General features: G+C 39.7%; 1 protein-coding gene across 4 annotated transcripts in view; it reads right to left on the minus strand.

Annotated features, from left to right (window-relative positions):
* The window catches only part of LOC149193118 (cation-chloride cotransporter 1-like), a 291,136-nt gene extending 283,500 nt beyond the window's left edge, over window positions 1-7,636 (minus strand). For 3 of the 4 annotated variants that reach the window (XR_016254409.1, XM_089404786.1, XM_089404785.1), the window contains exon 1: window positions 7,114-7,636. Coding sequence is in view for 2 of the 4 variants with exons in the window: in XM_089404786.1 (XP_089260912.1) it covers window positions 7,114-7,367 (254 nt within the window). In the remaining 2 variants the exon portion in view is untranslated. The remainder of the gene's footprint in view (window positions 1-7,113) is intronic. The other variant, XM_089404787.1, reaches the window with a different exon arrangement.
* Window positions 7,637-16,246: the final 8,610 nt, after the last annotated feature.

Consider the following 16,246-nt stretch of genomic DNA (forward strand, 5'->3'; position numbering starts at 1 on the left):
CAAGAAGTTGAAGTATAGAAGTATGTGTCTCTTGTTGATTATGAACCTAACTAAGTTTAGGTATTTGATCAAGTCTAGTGTATGACTCTGATATAGTTAACTTCATGCTTCTATATATGTATTTGGTTGTACTTGTTGTTTAAGTTGTGCAGGTACATAATATTCAAGATGTTGAAGATATTCGTAAGTAAAGTTAACTTGATTGGTAAGCATGATGAAGGAAGTTATATGAATGATGATGATCAAGATGACTTTGATAAGAAGGAATGAAGCCATGAAAAACTCTCCAATGTTATAGAAAGTAGTTGATCTCCCTAAGTTAAGAGGGAGTCTAGATAGAAGAAAGCATATATCTCCAGTTGAGAAGGAGAGCATATTATGATATTTATGGTAGATGTTTTAGTTTGAGATCTGCTATGATTTCGTGAATGAATAAAAAGAAAGATCTAGTTGCATTAAGTAGTGATGAAGTAGAATATGTCGTTGCATGTGAAGTAGGAAAGGAAGTTGTTGTTGATTTGGGGTAGCATTGGATGTGCTCTAAGCCTCAAATTTTGCAGGGAGGCTTGAGCACATGTATTCCAAAGAACCCAGAAAGGGTTTTGGGAAATTCCACCCAAAAGTGGTTTTATTAAAATAATTAATAGTTTTAATGGGGTTCCTAGGTCTAAACTTAGGAAAATTAAAATATTAATGGGTATTAATCTAATCATGGGTGAAACTTCTAGAAAAAAACATGTATCAAGTCAAAACGATCTGAGCCTTTGATTATGATTTAATCCAGGTCGTTGGTTGTCCAGCGGGAAGATATAAGAAGGGGCTTGAGGGTCATTTGGAAGACACATTGAGAGATCAAGGAAATCAGTTTTTTCTGAAGTGAGAAGTTCTCGAGAGGAAAAATTGATTGAGGAGATTTCTTGCAATAGAGGGGTAGTGACAATCCATAAGAAAGAATTTCCGAAGAGTACGAGGCAGAAAGAGGACAGAAAGACGTCCAGAGGAAGGCTGACGCTAGCCCACGCAGTGCTGACGCAGAGGCAGCGCAGTCCTTGAGGGGAAGTCAAGTTTCAATTACCGGAAGCCGAGATGTGAGTCCGAGAGGCAAAAGTTCAATTTCCTCAGCCAGCAGAGGATCTGGAAGAGGGGCAACGTAATACCCAGGAGGGGTGACGCAGAAACTGTCGGGAGTGACGCAGTTATGCGCAGAGACCACATAGAGGGTGACGCAAAGCCTCTAGTTCAGCAGGATCAGTCAATAATTCTCCCAGTGACAAGGTGAGATCATTTCATCAGTCTTTTGTTCAATATTCTCTCTGTATCGGATTGCTAGTTGAGCATCCTAGAATTGTACTCGGAGTTTCTCCTGCATAATAATAAAACCCTCAGAGTTGCTGCACCGATTTTCATGCATTGGGTTTTTCCGGGGACTATTGTCCAAAAATAACGATGTCCTATGTGTTTCTATTTTCCTTGCTCAATTTCTATGTTTCATAATCATATTTAATTTGGTGTAGGCTACTTCAGTAATTTACTTCAATGTTTCAAGAAGAAATCTGAAATAAGCTTGTAATGTAATTTACGATCTAGGTGAAGTAGATTCAGCTAGTTGCAGTAGGACTCCTGAGATTGTTAGATCTAGGAATTTTCACAACTGTATGGTTGAGGAAACTTCTGTCAAATTTGTTTGGGAAGCCTCTAAGTCCCACTGTGATAAATTGAGATAATCAAGGCAGCATCAAGATGTTTGAAGACCCCGAAGGTTTGTGTTTACTTATGTATTTGAAATTTTGTTACTGATTGGGGTTGTGATTGTTCAGGTAAATCTCTCGAAGTTTTGGAGCATGCATGATGTTACTGATCCGTTTGATCGGAAGAGATTTGTTGAGGCATTGTGTGTAATCCAAAATGCCTCGAAGGACATCTAGTCAGCCTGTGTGTTGATGTCTAGTTCCCAAAGTAGGGAGGGTGTCATTGGTCATAGAAATATGACCTTGCATTATGCACCTAATTCCCTGGGTTGACGGTTAATAAGTAAGCCTGATGGTACCTAGAGAGGCTAAAAGCTTTAGTCCATCTTAGTCCCACCCGGATAGATTGCCTTGGTCAAGAATCTAGTATGTGGCATTGTGTGTGCCTAAATTTTTCGTAGTTCATGTGTTTTGAGATCTTCCATGTACTTGTGTATATATGTGTAATTATGAATACCTCCATAGTTAAGAGGGGTGTTGAAGAATATAACTAGGTTCGATCTTCATAATTGTATTTGAGTCATAATGAAATGTATTTATCAAAAGAAAGAAACATAAATTTTTATTATTATTAAAATGACTTATTAAAGCATGGGTTTCATGCTTGGGTCATCATTTTCTAGGTCAAAGTCCCCATTGAGGACTTCTAGGTTTTATCTTGAGTCATTAGAGTCTTTGTCCATTTTATTTGACCCTTCTTGGGCTTTTGTATCATGTAAAAAGAATTATTATTGAGTCAAATAAGTCATTTGTCACCTAGTCGGCCCTTACCTGATCAAGTCGGCCTACATTAGGGAAATTCGACCCACAGGAAAGGCTATATATAGAAGTGTAGTTTGATTCATTTGGAGCAGCACTGACACAAGTTCGTTACACAAGGAGTAGCAGAAAAAGTGGGAAGTTGCAGAAAGAGGGGAACTGCAGGGAAAGCCAAGATCAAATTTTTGGGATATCTCTCTCTCACACGTGCGAAGTTACTGGGCTACTGTTGGGGTCGAAATTCTGGATTCTACTGCAAGTCGAAGTTATGTTGTTGGGTCGAAATTCTATTGTTGGGGAGGTCGAAATTCTTTTGTTGCAAGATCGAAGTGCTAGGTCAAAGTTGTTGCTACAGGATCGAAGTTCTAGGTCGAAGTTCTGCCACTACAAGGTCGGAGTTCTAGGTCGAAGTAGTTGTTAGAAGGATATCATCTGAAGAGGAAGGAAGGGCTGACTTGGTGATTGGAGAAAGTTTGTGTCTAGATCAAAGAGTCTTGGATTATATCGTCTTGTCTTGTGAAACTATTGAAGGAAGAGTTGTTGACCAGGTTTTCTCCTGTATAGGGTTTTTGCCTGGCTGTCCGCCTACATCTGGTGTCGCTAATCTTCATATTTTGTATTTGATAATTGTTTGATGAAAACAAAATAAAAGAAGAACATAAGAAAGTTAATAAGAACACAAGAATATCACAAGTAATTATCATCATAAGAAAATCTTCCTGCCTTTCTAATTTTCCAACATTGCTACAGGTCCGAAGATTCCTGAGGTCAAAGTCCGAGATTTCTATGGAATATTCTGAGTTTTCTGTGGAGAGGAGCAGGCCGAATTTCAGCCTCTATTAAAGACCTAGTCTGAGTTGTTGAGGAGCATGTTGAAGACATCTTTGTGACATTTTTGACTCGGCATCTTGTGGTTGTCTTGAGGTGACATCTTGCTGGTTAGTTTGACCATGAGCTTGACTTTAATGTATCTCTTGTTGAACTGAATATTTCTCTAAGAAGAAGGTTGTTGGGTTTTTCCCCCATGTGGGTTTTCCCAGGGTAAATTCTTGTGTTCTTTATTTGGTTGTCTCTTCATGATCCTACTGTAATAAATGTAATATTGTTGATGTCTTTTGTGTAATTGCTTAATGATGGATTTATGAATAAGAAAGTGAAAAAGGGCTAAATCATTGGAAGTAAATTATTTGTATAGAAGATAGTTTGAAAAATCAACATGGAGAACCTAAAATGGTTCCCCCTTCAGACTAGCTCGGTTGGTTGTTTCACCATCGAAACTAATCACCACCAACTAGGGTGGATAGTTCCACCACCGAAATAATTGGGATCTCCACAAGGGTTTCCCCTCACACCGTAAGATACTAGAGCTCCCGAGACAATTGTCAAAAATCAATAATCAATCATGTCCCAATGAACTCCCTTCTGCTTTTTACAATTTTCCCCATCCAAATACCATTAGTCGAATACAACGGGTCGTTGAAATAACATGGGTCACTTTTTAGTAATAAAGTGACTTTATAAGTTTTATTTCTTAATTAAATCAAAAGTCACTTAATAATCCCCTTTTTAATTTAATTACTCACTATCACCTCTAAGATGACATTAAATTATTAAATTAATTGACTCCTTTCTTTTGTTCTCGAAAAGGGACATTACAGTACAACATGAAGACGTGGTTGCATAGACTTTTCTCATACATTTTTTGAAATATGGCCTTTACTTGGTACTCCAATTTTCCTAATGGATTGCACACAGCTAGGGTTTCCTACCACCACAGCTTTTTCAGGGACCATTTGTAGAGCATCCCAGCCTTGCCTCCATCATTTCATCCTTGCTTGATTGCAGATTTGCCTTTGTGTATCGTCCTAATTGGAACTGTAGTGTGTCCCAGCATAAGATCTAGAGGAGGTCACAGTTTGCAAATTGCTTCTGCAGTTTTTCCTACAATTTGGGGTTTGGGGTTTATTTTCTATGTGGTTGTGATTCTCGAGGCCCTGCCTTGCTCCTGTGTTGCGGATTGGAAGGGCCTCTCGTTTTGTTCAATGAGGGATCTATCCAATCTAGTCATTGGAGGCCATGTCTCTTATGGACCTGAGGTTTCATATTCAGTAATTGCCTCTGGTTGTGTTGTTTCCTTCAAGCAAGCTATGGTTCAACAATTTTATGCACTTTCTTCCCTTATTTCCATTCCTATTGGCTTGGGGGCTGATGAGGAAGCAAAGTGCCTCAAATCTAGCAGCTTGATTCGCCATTTTTTTTGGGTTTTGGCCTCGGCTTACAGATCTTCAATCTTGGATAGCAAAGTATTGGCTTCTTGTGATCAAGCAAGAAGTCTCCATCCACCCTTGCACTAAGGGATTTTTTGTTGTGGAGTTTAACAGTGTTGAAGATAGGGATCTGTTTTTTAACTCCAGTCCATGGTTTTGGGACAATGTTGGTCTGTTTCTGAAACCTTTGTCTCCCTCCTTTGATCCTGTGACTAATGTCCTAACTTCTACTCTCTTTTGGGTGTAGCTTCCAAATCTATTGCTGCATCTATGGGGTTTGCCCTCTCTTCAGGCTATTGGGTTTGCTTTAGGAAAGTTCCATTTTGCCTCCCGAGAAACTCAAAGAAGAAGCATTGCTACTTGTGCCAAAATCTGTGTGGAAATGGACCTGTCTTGAGTTTCCAACTAAAATTAATTTGACTGGGAAAGATTTCCCCTGGACTCAAAAATTAGATTATGAGTGTGTTTCATTGCAATGTATGGCTTGTTTTAATACAGGCCATACAGCTACTCATTGTCCTTGTGAGTTAAAGAACAGTAAAAAGAAGCAACAAAAATCTACTTTGTGGATTGACTCCACCAAGGATCATCTGTTAGTCCTTCAAGACAAACCTCCTCCAACACCTCCTCCACCTCAAGCAACTCCAGTTTCCAAAGAAAGCAACAAGATCAAGTCCCCCAAAGTCCGCTAAAAGAAGATCCCCATCCACCAATCTTGGGTCATGAATCAGATGATAAGCCTCGCCCTCGGACACCAAAAAGTTGGGCATATCAAGATAAAACAGTGGAATACTCCAAACCCAATCAATTCAGCAAGCACTCCTCCGAATTCAACATAAGTCAGTAAAAACTAAAAGTAGAAAAAAGAAAAGATCTAGTAACATCTCAACCAACGATAACAAGAAGTCACACCCAAAAGCCAATATAATCACACTCTACTTTTGTTCATGTTTATGTAATCAGTTAGTGAGAATATACTCATGTCAGAAACGTTGGAATGTAAGTCCTTTAAGTATTTGGCAGTCAATCAACCATGTTCTATTTGGGCATGTTGACAATGTCTGAGTTAGACCTTCCTGCCTCAGAATTTTGGCAGGCTAGAGATTATTGAAGTACCCTGTTGCGTTTTCGCATATTTTGCTAATACAATACTTCAGTTACAGTTAAGAATAAAAGAAATAAATGTATTTTGCATGCCATGCATGATTATGCTTAAATCTGATCATGGACATCTGCTTGCCATAACTTCCCGTTAATCGACGCTTGTTTCTTTCTGTTGTATCCTAATTATGACACTTGTGCGTGCATTTATTTAATTCTGGTCACCTCTAGGAGACTTTCTCTGTTGGTATGGTGGAGATATGGCCTCTAAGGGCTGGAATTTGAAAACTCTGTTTCATGGCTACCCATCCCGTGGCTGGATGTGCTGACCCCAACAATTATGCTCTATACCAATTAAAAATTCCAGACATTATATTTTAGGACCTAGTCATTACATTGGCAAATAATTTGGGAAAATACGAAATTCGCCGAATCTCAAACACGAGGACTAATTCACCAAATTCAGTAACTTTAGTCACCATGAATCAATTATCATTTTTAATGGAGAATTTTATCATATTTATAATATTTAATGGTGAATTTTATCACTTTTCATTGCACTGGCATTTTTCCCCAGATTTCAATGTCGCCAAATTCGCACGCGAATCATGAACTAAGAGACTTACATTTTAGATGTGCCTAGGGTCACTCTGACATTGAGAAATGACTAACAATGCTATTACCCCAAGCTTACGTTCAGCCCACATGGATCTGTTTGCAAGGACCAATTAAACCCCCAACCTCCTTTAACTACAAGCGGTTTCTCCCCTTCATCAATAGCATAATTGACCACCTTGGGAAAATATGCTTTCCTACACCGACTGACTGTGCTGAAATATCTGGTTTAGAGTTAACTTATTTGGTGATTTTTTCCACTTTTGGGAACTATTCTTCACTTTCCTTATTGCAGGGCCATATGGAAGCAAACCCATGTTATATAGGTCTGCCATAGTGAGGTCACCTTAGTAAGTAATGTCGAAGATACGAGTTAAAATTTGTGATTAACAAGGCTAATGGTAAGTTTTAACTGGTTCAAATCCAACAAATTGTAGTTTAACTAGTGAAATACAAAAGTTTTTATGGGGCCCGCAGCTACCCTCAAAGCAATGAAATAATCCATGGGGCATATGTGATGAAGAAATTTCGTCGAGTTTTATAAAGGCAAAAGGAAACATAGCCGAGTATAGAGAGAACCAGAAATTTAAATGATTACATTTTCAGAGAAATTTAGCACATACCTCTTCAGACCCACAATGTTAACGAGTGAATCATACTCGTAGAGCCCAAGCTTCGATTCCCTCCCAGTCCGATCAAATATCTCATTATTTGGAGGTTCTGCTTCCTCCCTGTCATTAGCATTGGCTTTGCCCTTGTTAAGAGCATTTGTGTTGAGCTTCGGGGGCCGTGAAGATGAAAGGTCGATCTCTGTCATCTCGGGCAGCTGTGAATTGCCACTAGGCTCTGCTTCTGCTTCTGCCTCTGCCTTCTCCATTCTGGAGATGGAAATGCAAGCCCCGATTCAAAATACTAATCAAAAATATGGATCCGTGATATGGTCACACCACAGATCTGGCGCGCCAGAATTAGCGTATTTTAAAAGTTTGGCCTTATTTGATATTTGAATATTGAAGGTGTCAAAAGAGCGTCTTTCTTGGGAAATTTGATCTGGATGAACCTGATGTGGGTTAACCCATAGTCTTTCACCTCCCAAAAACAACAAAGAAATCGACTTTTCAGTGGAAAACAATGTTGATGTCTACTTCTCATCCAAAGGAAATCATAATTTAGATTATAGTTGACTTGAGCCTATTTTATAATTAAAGTAGATGGAAGATATTGTCACCTCTAATTTTTTCCGGTTCTTTATTTTAGATAGAATTCTAATAATAAAGATAGATTATTATCATAATTTTAAGATAACTTATTTTATTCTCTAAGTAATTTTTAAGATAATCTATTTTCAGACTTTTGATGAAAAACACTAGTTGTGGCAAAAATTTATATTATGTGATTTTAAGATAATCTATTTTCAGACTTTTGATGAAAAACACTAATTGCGGCAAAAATTTATATTATGTGATTTGATGATGCAAAATATTTTTTTAATATAATTTATTTTATTTTTTAAATAGATAAATAGGAAGTAATATAAGTTTTTATATGTGTATTAGCTAAATTCTAAAATGTTTTGGAGGGAAATTTTAATTCGTAAAACAAATAAAATAATGTAATTCACTTGAGGGACTTAAATTCTTGCCTTAAAAATTGTTGTGATTCCTTTAATGTTGTGAACAATATTCCAATTTTTTCTCGAAATGATGAAGTTTTCTTTTATAAAAACATACAGTTTGGAGTTAAGCAATTTGTAAAAGAGAAAACTAAGGACATTGAAGGCTACCAAGTTAAATGAGGTTTATCCTCATCTCTCGCATGCACTAGCTCTTCAATTCTGTAGTCAAGCAAAGCTTCCTTAAACCATGGACTCAAAGCCTTGTTGTACCTATTTGTAAAAGCGGGATTAAAAACTCTTTCTCTATTTACAAGACCATTGTGATTAGCCCAATTTTAGCTAAGTTATATGGAAGCATTTTGGAAAAGAAGATCAACATATGGATAAAAAACCATGGAAAAAGACTTAATGCTCGGATATAGAGGCTATCACTCGACTATGGATCATAATACTATGCTTAGGATCATCGCAGATGAGTGTAGTGATCTGTTTTATCTAATTCTATTTGCAAATGACATAGTTATATGATTTTTTTTCTTGTTATCGGACATTTTTTCTTGTTAGTCGAGCGGGATTTGTATCGTTGTGATGTTTCAAATATGCAAAAATCGTTATTTCTACTAGTCTACCACAAGGGAACCCAGACCAGTAGAATAGCAATAGAGTTTTTGCAATAACATATCATTTGAACTGAAAACAAAATTAACTAGACGTCAAAGTTTTAGCTTATTTGCCTATCCACTATCAAAGACTTGAAAATTCATAGTTATGCTTGCAACATTTTTATTGATAAAAATAAATACAAATATTAGCTAAGGGACTAGCTACTTGGATTGTGAATCAACCCATATTTTATCATAATAAGCATGTTCTTCATTTGATGTTGATAACTCTATGTGAGCTATCATTTTTGTCAGAATTGATATTATGTTAATGAACTTGTTTGTCTGCTTTTGGAGTTCATCAATACATAACATGATTTCTTATTGAGACTTTGATCATTCCATGAAGACCTCTCCCATTATTGTCTTCAGCTACCAATATATGTTGATGGTCTACATGCATCTTGTGTTTCTAGTGGTGTTGCTCCCTATGCTAGGGATCCACCCTCCAACCTCACCTTCCACATCTACATTTGTTATGAAACGACATTCCAGCCTTGCCTCTTGTTATGCCTCCTAGATTTTAGCTCGAGTGGCAAGGAGAATAGAATGAACATAGATAGTAGCAAAGCATTGCGCTCTGGAGCTAGATGGGAGAGAACTATTGTAATGTTCCCCTCAGTTTCCACGTCATCCTTGTCTAGGCATAGTGAAGGAATGAAGTTTGACACTGGAAAGACCACTCACACATAAGAATCCAAGATGGGGAGGAGGGAAGTTGATATTTTAAGAAAATCGTAGAAGTTCCCAAAAATAGGGAAGGCGAAAGTAGAGAATGAGGAATACAAGAGCACCTAGGGCCAACATAAATAAAAGAATACAAACAAGGAATATAATCTAGCTAAAAAATAATTGGAATATTCCATTGAAAAGTATCGAAACTATAACAGAAAGGAGCCATAACTGAGAATAGAGAGATAGAGGTTGGCAAGAGCCCAATCTGACGCAACTACTTTCCAATCGTTGTAAAAGTAGATGAAAAAAGACAAGACCAAAGAAGCAACGATAGATAAATAAGAGCAATATGGAACTTGTTGATGAGGAATCTAAATGCAGAACCTCGAAACCTCTTTTGTCGCCTTTGATTTTCGGTTCACAAGCTAGCTATGATATAGAACTTCTATCCTACAAACAAAATTAGGAAACAAAACCCCAAATATTTATCTACTAACAATATCAAGAGACTCAGATTCGCTCTTGGAACTGTTGGATAAAAATGAGCCAAAATACCCTATAAAATCAACAAGATGCTTGTTGAAGGATAATCACTGATGCTAGCCACTCGACCATTATGAATGTAAATGGAACCAGTTTTTCAATGTATTGATTGATACCACATTGATTTCCCCTCATGCAGATTCCTTTGCTCATACATTCCTAACACAGACTCGTCAATAGTTCATTTTTTGAGTTATCTTAAACTAGATCATACCACCCATCGTCCAGCTCCACGATCCCTCATTATGATTTTTATTATGAGCTCAATTAGTCATTGTATTAGGTTTATTTCTCGGTTGCCATATGGGTGCTACTCCTGCCTCCCATTTACCCCTCACATGTCAATGCCTATCACATCCCATCATGCATGTCATGTTTGCCTGTGATGGGGGAGACATAGTTATATGATTGTTATTATGATGATGAAAACATTTATTTTGTGCATGGGTATACTTGATGGTGATTTAATGGTTTATTTATAATTTGATATAATGTGTAAATAATATGTTATAAATAGATGTGATGCACTAAATTATCATGATTTTATTTTTTTGATGATTTTTAAACGAGATATTGACATATTGTTATGCTCTTGACCTGCGAAAAGATACCAGAATACCAAATATGCAAAGAAATATACCTAGAACACAAAAAAATAAAAAATAACAGCAAGTATTTTATTATTCAGAAAGGAAAGCAATGTTCACTTGCCTCTTCGAGGGGGCAACCTCCAATAGAGTTGGGCTCAATTACAAAATAAGACACGATGCTCCTCAAGGGGAGTCTCTATCCTTTATATAGGATTCATACATGCAATACCATGGGTCAATACCATGGTTCTTATTAATACCATCTATCTAATACCATGGCCCATTTGCAACTAACCGTGGTCCCTTCTTTAAATGCGGGTCAACCACTTACAATTATTAATATGGGCTTTATTGACTCTTTACTTAACTATAACTATGACTCGACCCTATTACATAAATAAGGGGGTTAGGGTTGGACCCTAACATGCCCTTCCCCCATAAAAATAGCCTTGTCCTCAAGGTTGAAGTTGCGGAAATTGCTGAAGGACAGTGGTTGGTTCCCATGTCGCATCTTCTGGAGAGGTGTCTTTTCACTTGACGAGGACTTCCTTGATCGTGCGGCCGCGCAGGTGCCGTTCTCGCATGTCAAGAACCTGTTCAGGTTGGAGCCAGATTGAACCTTCTTCATCCAATTCCAGTAGACTGGTTTGAACTTTCTCGAGGCATGAGACATGGAAGACTAGATGGATTTTTTCTGTGGGTGGCAAAGCTAGCTCGTAGGCTACTTCTCCAATGCGCTGAAGTACTTGATATGGTCCGTAGAATTTTGGAGATAATTTCTGACACCCCTTATCTTTGAGTGATGTTTGCTTATATGGTTGCAGCCTCAAAAATACCTGATCCCCTTCTTGAAATTTGTGTTCTGAATGATGTTGATATGCCTGTTGCTTCATGCGGTTTTGAGCTTGATGGAGATTCTCTCTGAGGTGGGCCAGCATGGTTGTGCAGTTTTGTAGGAGTTGATCCACTGCTTGTACCTTCAAGCATCCCTAGATATAAGAAGTAGGTGAAGGAGGGAGTTGACCATAAACTGCTTCATATGGAGTCATTTTGGTGGTGGCATGATAGTTAGTGTTATACCACCATTCGGCTAGAGGTAACCATTGTACCCATAGATGTTGCTTTTCTGAAGTGAAACACCTAAGGTAGGTCTCCAGACATTTGTTGACTACTTCAGTTTGACCATCAGTTTGGGGATGATAGGAAGTACTGAGTTGTAGTTGGGTACCTTGTAGCCTGAAGAGTTCCTGCCAAAAGTTACTGGTGAAGATCGGATCACGATTAGACACAATGGAAGTGGGCATGCCATGCAATTTGAAGATCTGGTCCATGAAAGATTGAGCCACCAAAGCCGGTGTAAAAGGGTGGGGTAGGGCGCAAAAATGAGCATACTTAGAAAGTCTATCCACAACCACCATGATGACTGACTTGTTGCCTGAATTCAGAAGACCCGTAATGAATTCCATAGAAACCTCCGTCCAGATTGAGGCCAAGATGGGCAATGGCTGTAATGTGCCTGGGGATTTGACTGTTTCTCCTTTGTGGCGCTGACATATGTCACACTCAGCTACAAAAGTAAGAATGTCCTTTTTCATGCCTGTCCAAAAGAATGAACATTGAGTGCGAGCATAAGTCTTCTGAAAGCCTGAATGGCTTGCAGTGGGAGATGAGTGCAACTCCGCCAAAATGCGACTTTTGAGGGTGGATGTTGGTGATATCACGACTCTGTCCTTGTAGCGAAGAATCTCATCCTGCCAAGAGTAGCCCGCTGTGGAATTTGGATTCGCCTGCAATTTATTAATGAGTTGGGAGAGCAAAGGATGTGAAAACCATTCCTTGTGAGCCTCTTCAATCCATTCTGGAATGGGAAGGGAGATTGCGAGCAGGGTGCTTTCCTCCTCAAATTGGCATGATAAAGCATCTGCTACGACATTTTCGCGCCCTTTCTTGTAAATTATCTCATAATCATATCCCAACATTTTGGCGAGCCATTTATTTTGTTGTGGCGAGGATAGGTGTTGCTCCAAAAAATATTTAAGGCTTTGATGGTCTGTGCGGATTTGGAAACGCCGCCCCAATAAGTATGGTTTCCAGGTATCTACTGCATGTAAGATGGCCATCATCTCCTTCTCATAGGTAGATTGTCCCAGATTTGTCCCACTTAGTTGTTGGCTAGTGAAGGCCAAGGGTCGACCTTCCTGCATTAAGACGCCCCAATACTCATACCTGAAGCATCACATTCAATCACAAAAGATTTGGTGAAGTTGGGTAGTGCTAATACGGGAGTGCAACACATGGCATGTTTGAGAGCTATAAATGCCTGTTGCGCTTCATCATTCAAAGAAATGAATTTTTCTTGAGAAGGTGAGTGAAGGGTCTAGCAATGTGACCATAATTGCGGACAAATTTGCGATAGTGGCCCGTGAGACCCAAAAATCCTCTCAAGCTCTTCAAGGTCTTTGGTTGAGGCCAATCCTACATTGCCTGGATCTTTTTGGGGCCCAACCTGACACCTTCACGCCCCACAATGTGGCCCAAATACTCAACTTCTTCCATGCCAAAAGAGCACTTGGACATCTTGACAAATAATTTATGCTTTCGGAGTAGTTGTAAGAGCAGATCTACATGCTGAAGATGTGTGGCCCAGGTGCGGCTGTAGATGAGGATGTCATCAAAGAAAACAAGGACAAATTTTCTGAGATATGGTTTGATCAGGTGGTTCATGAAGCTCTGAAAAGTGGATAGGGCATTACAAAGACCAAATGGCATGATCAAGAATTCAAAATGGCCTTCATGAGTTTGGAAAGCAGTCTTTGGAATGTCTACTTCTTTCATGCGAATTTGGTGGTAGCCCGAGCGAAGGTCGAGCTTAGTAAAGAATTGAGCCCCATTTATTTCATCCAGCAAATCATCGACAACCAGGATGGGAAATTTATCTTTGACCGTAATCTTGTTGAGGGCCCTGAAGTCTGGACACATACGCCATTCCCCATCTTTCTTGTGCACCATGACCACAGGCGATGAATAAGGACTAATGCTAGGACGAATGACGCTTGCTTCCAGGAGTTCCTTGATGATTTTTCCAATTTCATTCTTTTGGGCGAATGGATATGTATATGGGTGCACATTTGGTGGTTGGGCCCCTAGGACCAAAGTAATGCTATGATCATGTTCCCCTCTCGAGGGTGGAATCTCATGAGGCTTGTCAAAGACTGGCAGATGGTTGTTTAAGATCTGTTGCATCTCAGGATGAATATGAAGAGAAGTGGGTTTGAAGGCCTGGATGGCATTAAATTGGGCTATAACTCCATGGTGGCCCTTTTTAACAATTTTTCCATCCTATGCGAGCTGATGATAGAGGGAGCACCTGCCTGGAGTCCTCGGAGGGTATGTGTGTGGTTTTTCTACTTAAAGCTCATATATAACTCCTGGAAATCTATTGTGATTGGGCCTAGTGTGTGGAGCCATTCAGCACCCAAGACAATGTCACACCCTCCCATGTGTATGGAAAACATGTGGGTCTTTAGCTGATAATCCCCCATTTGAAGTTTGACATTTTCACAGCGGCCTTCACATTTCATTGTCCCCCCATCAGCAATTTGGACCTGGAAATTAGAGACTGCTTTGACAAAACAATGCATTGCTTTAGCGACTCTTTGATGGATAAAGTTATGCATATTACCACTATCAATCAAGACTACTACAGGGCGATGCTTAATAAAACCTCTGATTTTGAGAGTTTGGGGAGAAGAAATCCCTGCCAAAGCATGAAGCGAGATAACTGGTTCGTCAGGTGTAGCTGGGAGCGCATTGTCCGGCTAGTTTTCCTCATCTTCCTCCTCTAGTTCCTCAAATGGTGGGGCTTCCTCCGATGAACTGTGATCAGTAGCATCAATTTGAAAGAATTTGGGTTCCTTGCATTTATGCCCCGGGGAGTATTTCTCATCACAGTAGTAACACAATCCTTGCTTTCTTCTTTCTGCCATTTCTGCTGGTGACACCTTTTGAACCTTAAGTGTTTGGGTAGTGCTTGGAGCCTGGGTGGGGCGACCCTTGGCTATGAAATTTGGACAAATTAGCTAAGTCGCTAACGCGCGTTCTACTTCACAAGTTATCTTGCAAGCATCCAGCCATGAGATTGGGTGTTGCAGTCGGACGTGGGCTTGTATGGCTTCTTTGAGACCGCTGACAAAACATTCCAAGTAGAACTCATCTCGTAGACCTCCTGTGTGGAAGATTAAGGCTTCAAAGGCTGTAATATATTCTTGAACTATTCTTGTCTGTTGGAGTTTAGTAAGACGACCCAAAAAATTAGATTCATGGTCAAAGCGATCCGTAAGGGCTTTTGCGAATACCTGCCAAGTCACGGGCCTTCCATAGCAACGTTGATGCCACTGCCACCATTGCCATCTTTTGTTGTCCAAGTACATGCTACCCACACTTAGCTGAGTCGCATCATCTCTAATGTGATTCAATGTGAAATATTGCTCCATTTGTGCTAGCCATGTGGCCAGATGAGAGCCATCAAATTTATAAATGTCCAACTTGGGTGGTCGCGGCTTGGACTGTTGGTGGTTTTCAAAGAGGTGAAGAGAATGGTTAGACTCGCCCTCAATGTTTTCATTAAAATCATATGCCTCTGATTGTTCCCCCAACTTGCCCTTTGTGATTGTGTCAGCTAAGGTCTAGATCGTCGTCATTAATGCGTCCAACTTTTGTGCAAGGGTGTTGATCTTCTCATTGTCCATAGCTTGAGCTCTGGTTTGTACCATGCACTGATCCGGTGCACTTATCGTTACTGCGAAAAAAAAAAAATAAAATTGGGACCACCCGAAATTTTTGACGCTAACAAGTGAATGGTACCACCTTGCTCAGCTCGTCGACCTGATTCTTATGGTTTAAGTCTCCTATAAGTGTCTCGGGAGGGTCGAGCCCTCAACTGCAGAGTGTGAGTAGGAATGTGGCAGTGATCGAACCCCTGCTTCTAGATCTGAATGCCAGATCTGATTGTGGCAATTGCTACAGAACCCAAACGGCTAGATCTGAATGGCGGATCTAATAGATCTAATTGGCGAATCTGATGGATCTGAATGGCAGATTTGAGAGATCTAAATGGCGGAACTGATTGTTGCAACTGCGACAAAACCCCATCTGCTAGATCTGATTTGGCAAAGATGATGCGTGATCTAGAGAGAGACAAGGGACTATGGTCTCAAGGAGTTTCAGGTGCTACGGATCACAATATACATAAGGGTCTGACAGTAGTACTCAACCCAATCTTTTAGGGCACCAATTAAGGAGGATCAACCGTACCCTTAGCCGTACAACCCGATTACCCTATCATACACGCGAGTAATCTCTACCGAGTGCTGTTCTTGGTGTACTGTAGTAACAAGACGGTCGACGTTTTATCTATGGCGAGGTTTCAAGAGAGCCTAGGGGGCTTCCGATATACCCAGAGGGTACTTGGAAGATAGTTTGTGCACGGTTCTGTCTAATGTGCTACTACTCGAAGGGATACCCACATGGGTTACAAGGGAGTCCAACAAGCGTGACCACCTCTTGTATTTCCTGCATGCATGCCTCCCAAAATCCGCAGGTTTATGCGCTCAACAACAGATCCTGTGGTTTAAAGACGTCGGAACACGTCTCTAGCCAAATTTTTTTTGCT

This window comes from Pinus tabuliformis, chromosome 2_2, assembly GCF_031772625.1.
Source record: "Pinus tabuliformis cultivar Carrire ecotype Pingquan chromosome 2_2, CPIR1, whole genome shotgun sequence".
Classification (NCBI taxonomy): Eukaryota; Viridiplantae; Streptophyta; class Pinopsida; order Pinales; family Pinaceae; genus Pinus; species Pinus tabuliformis.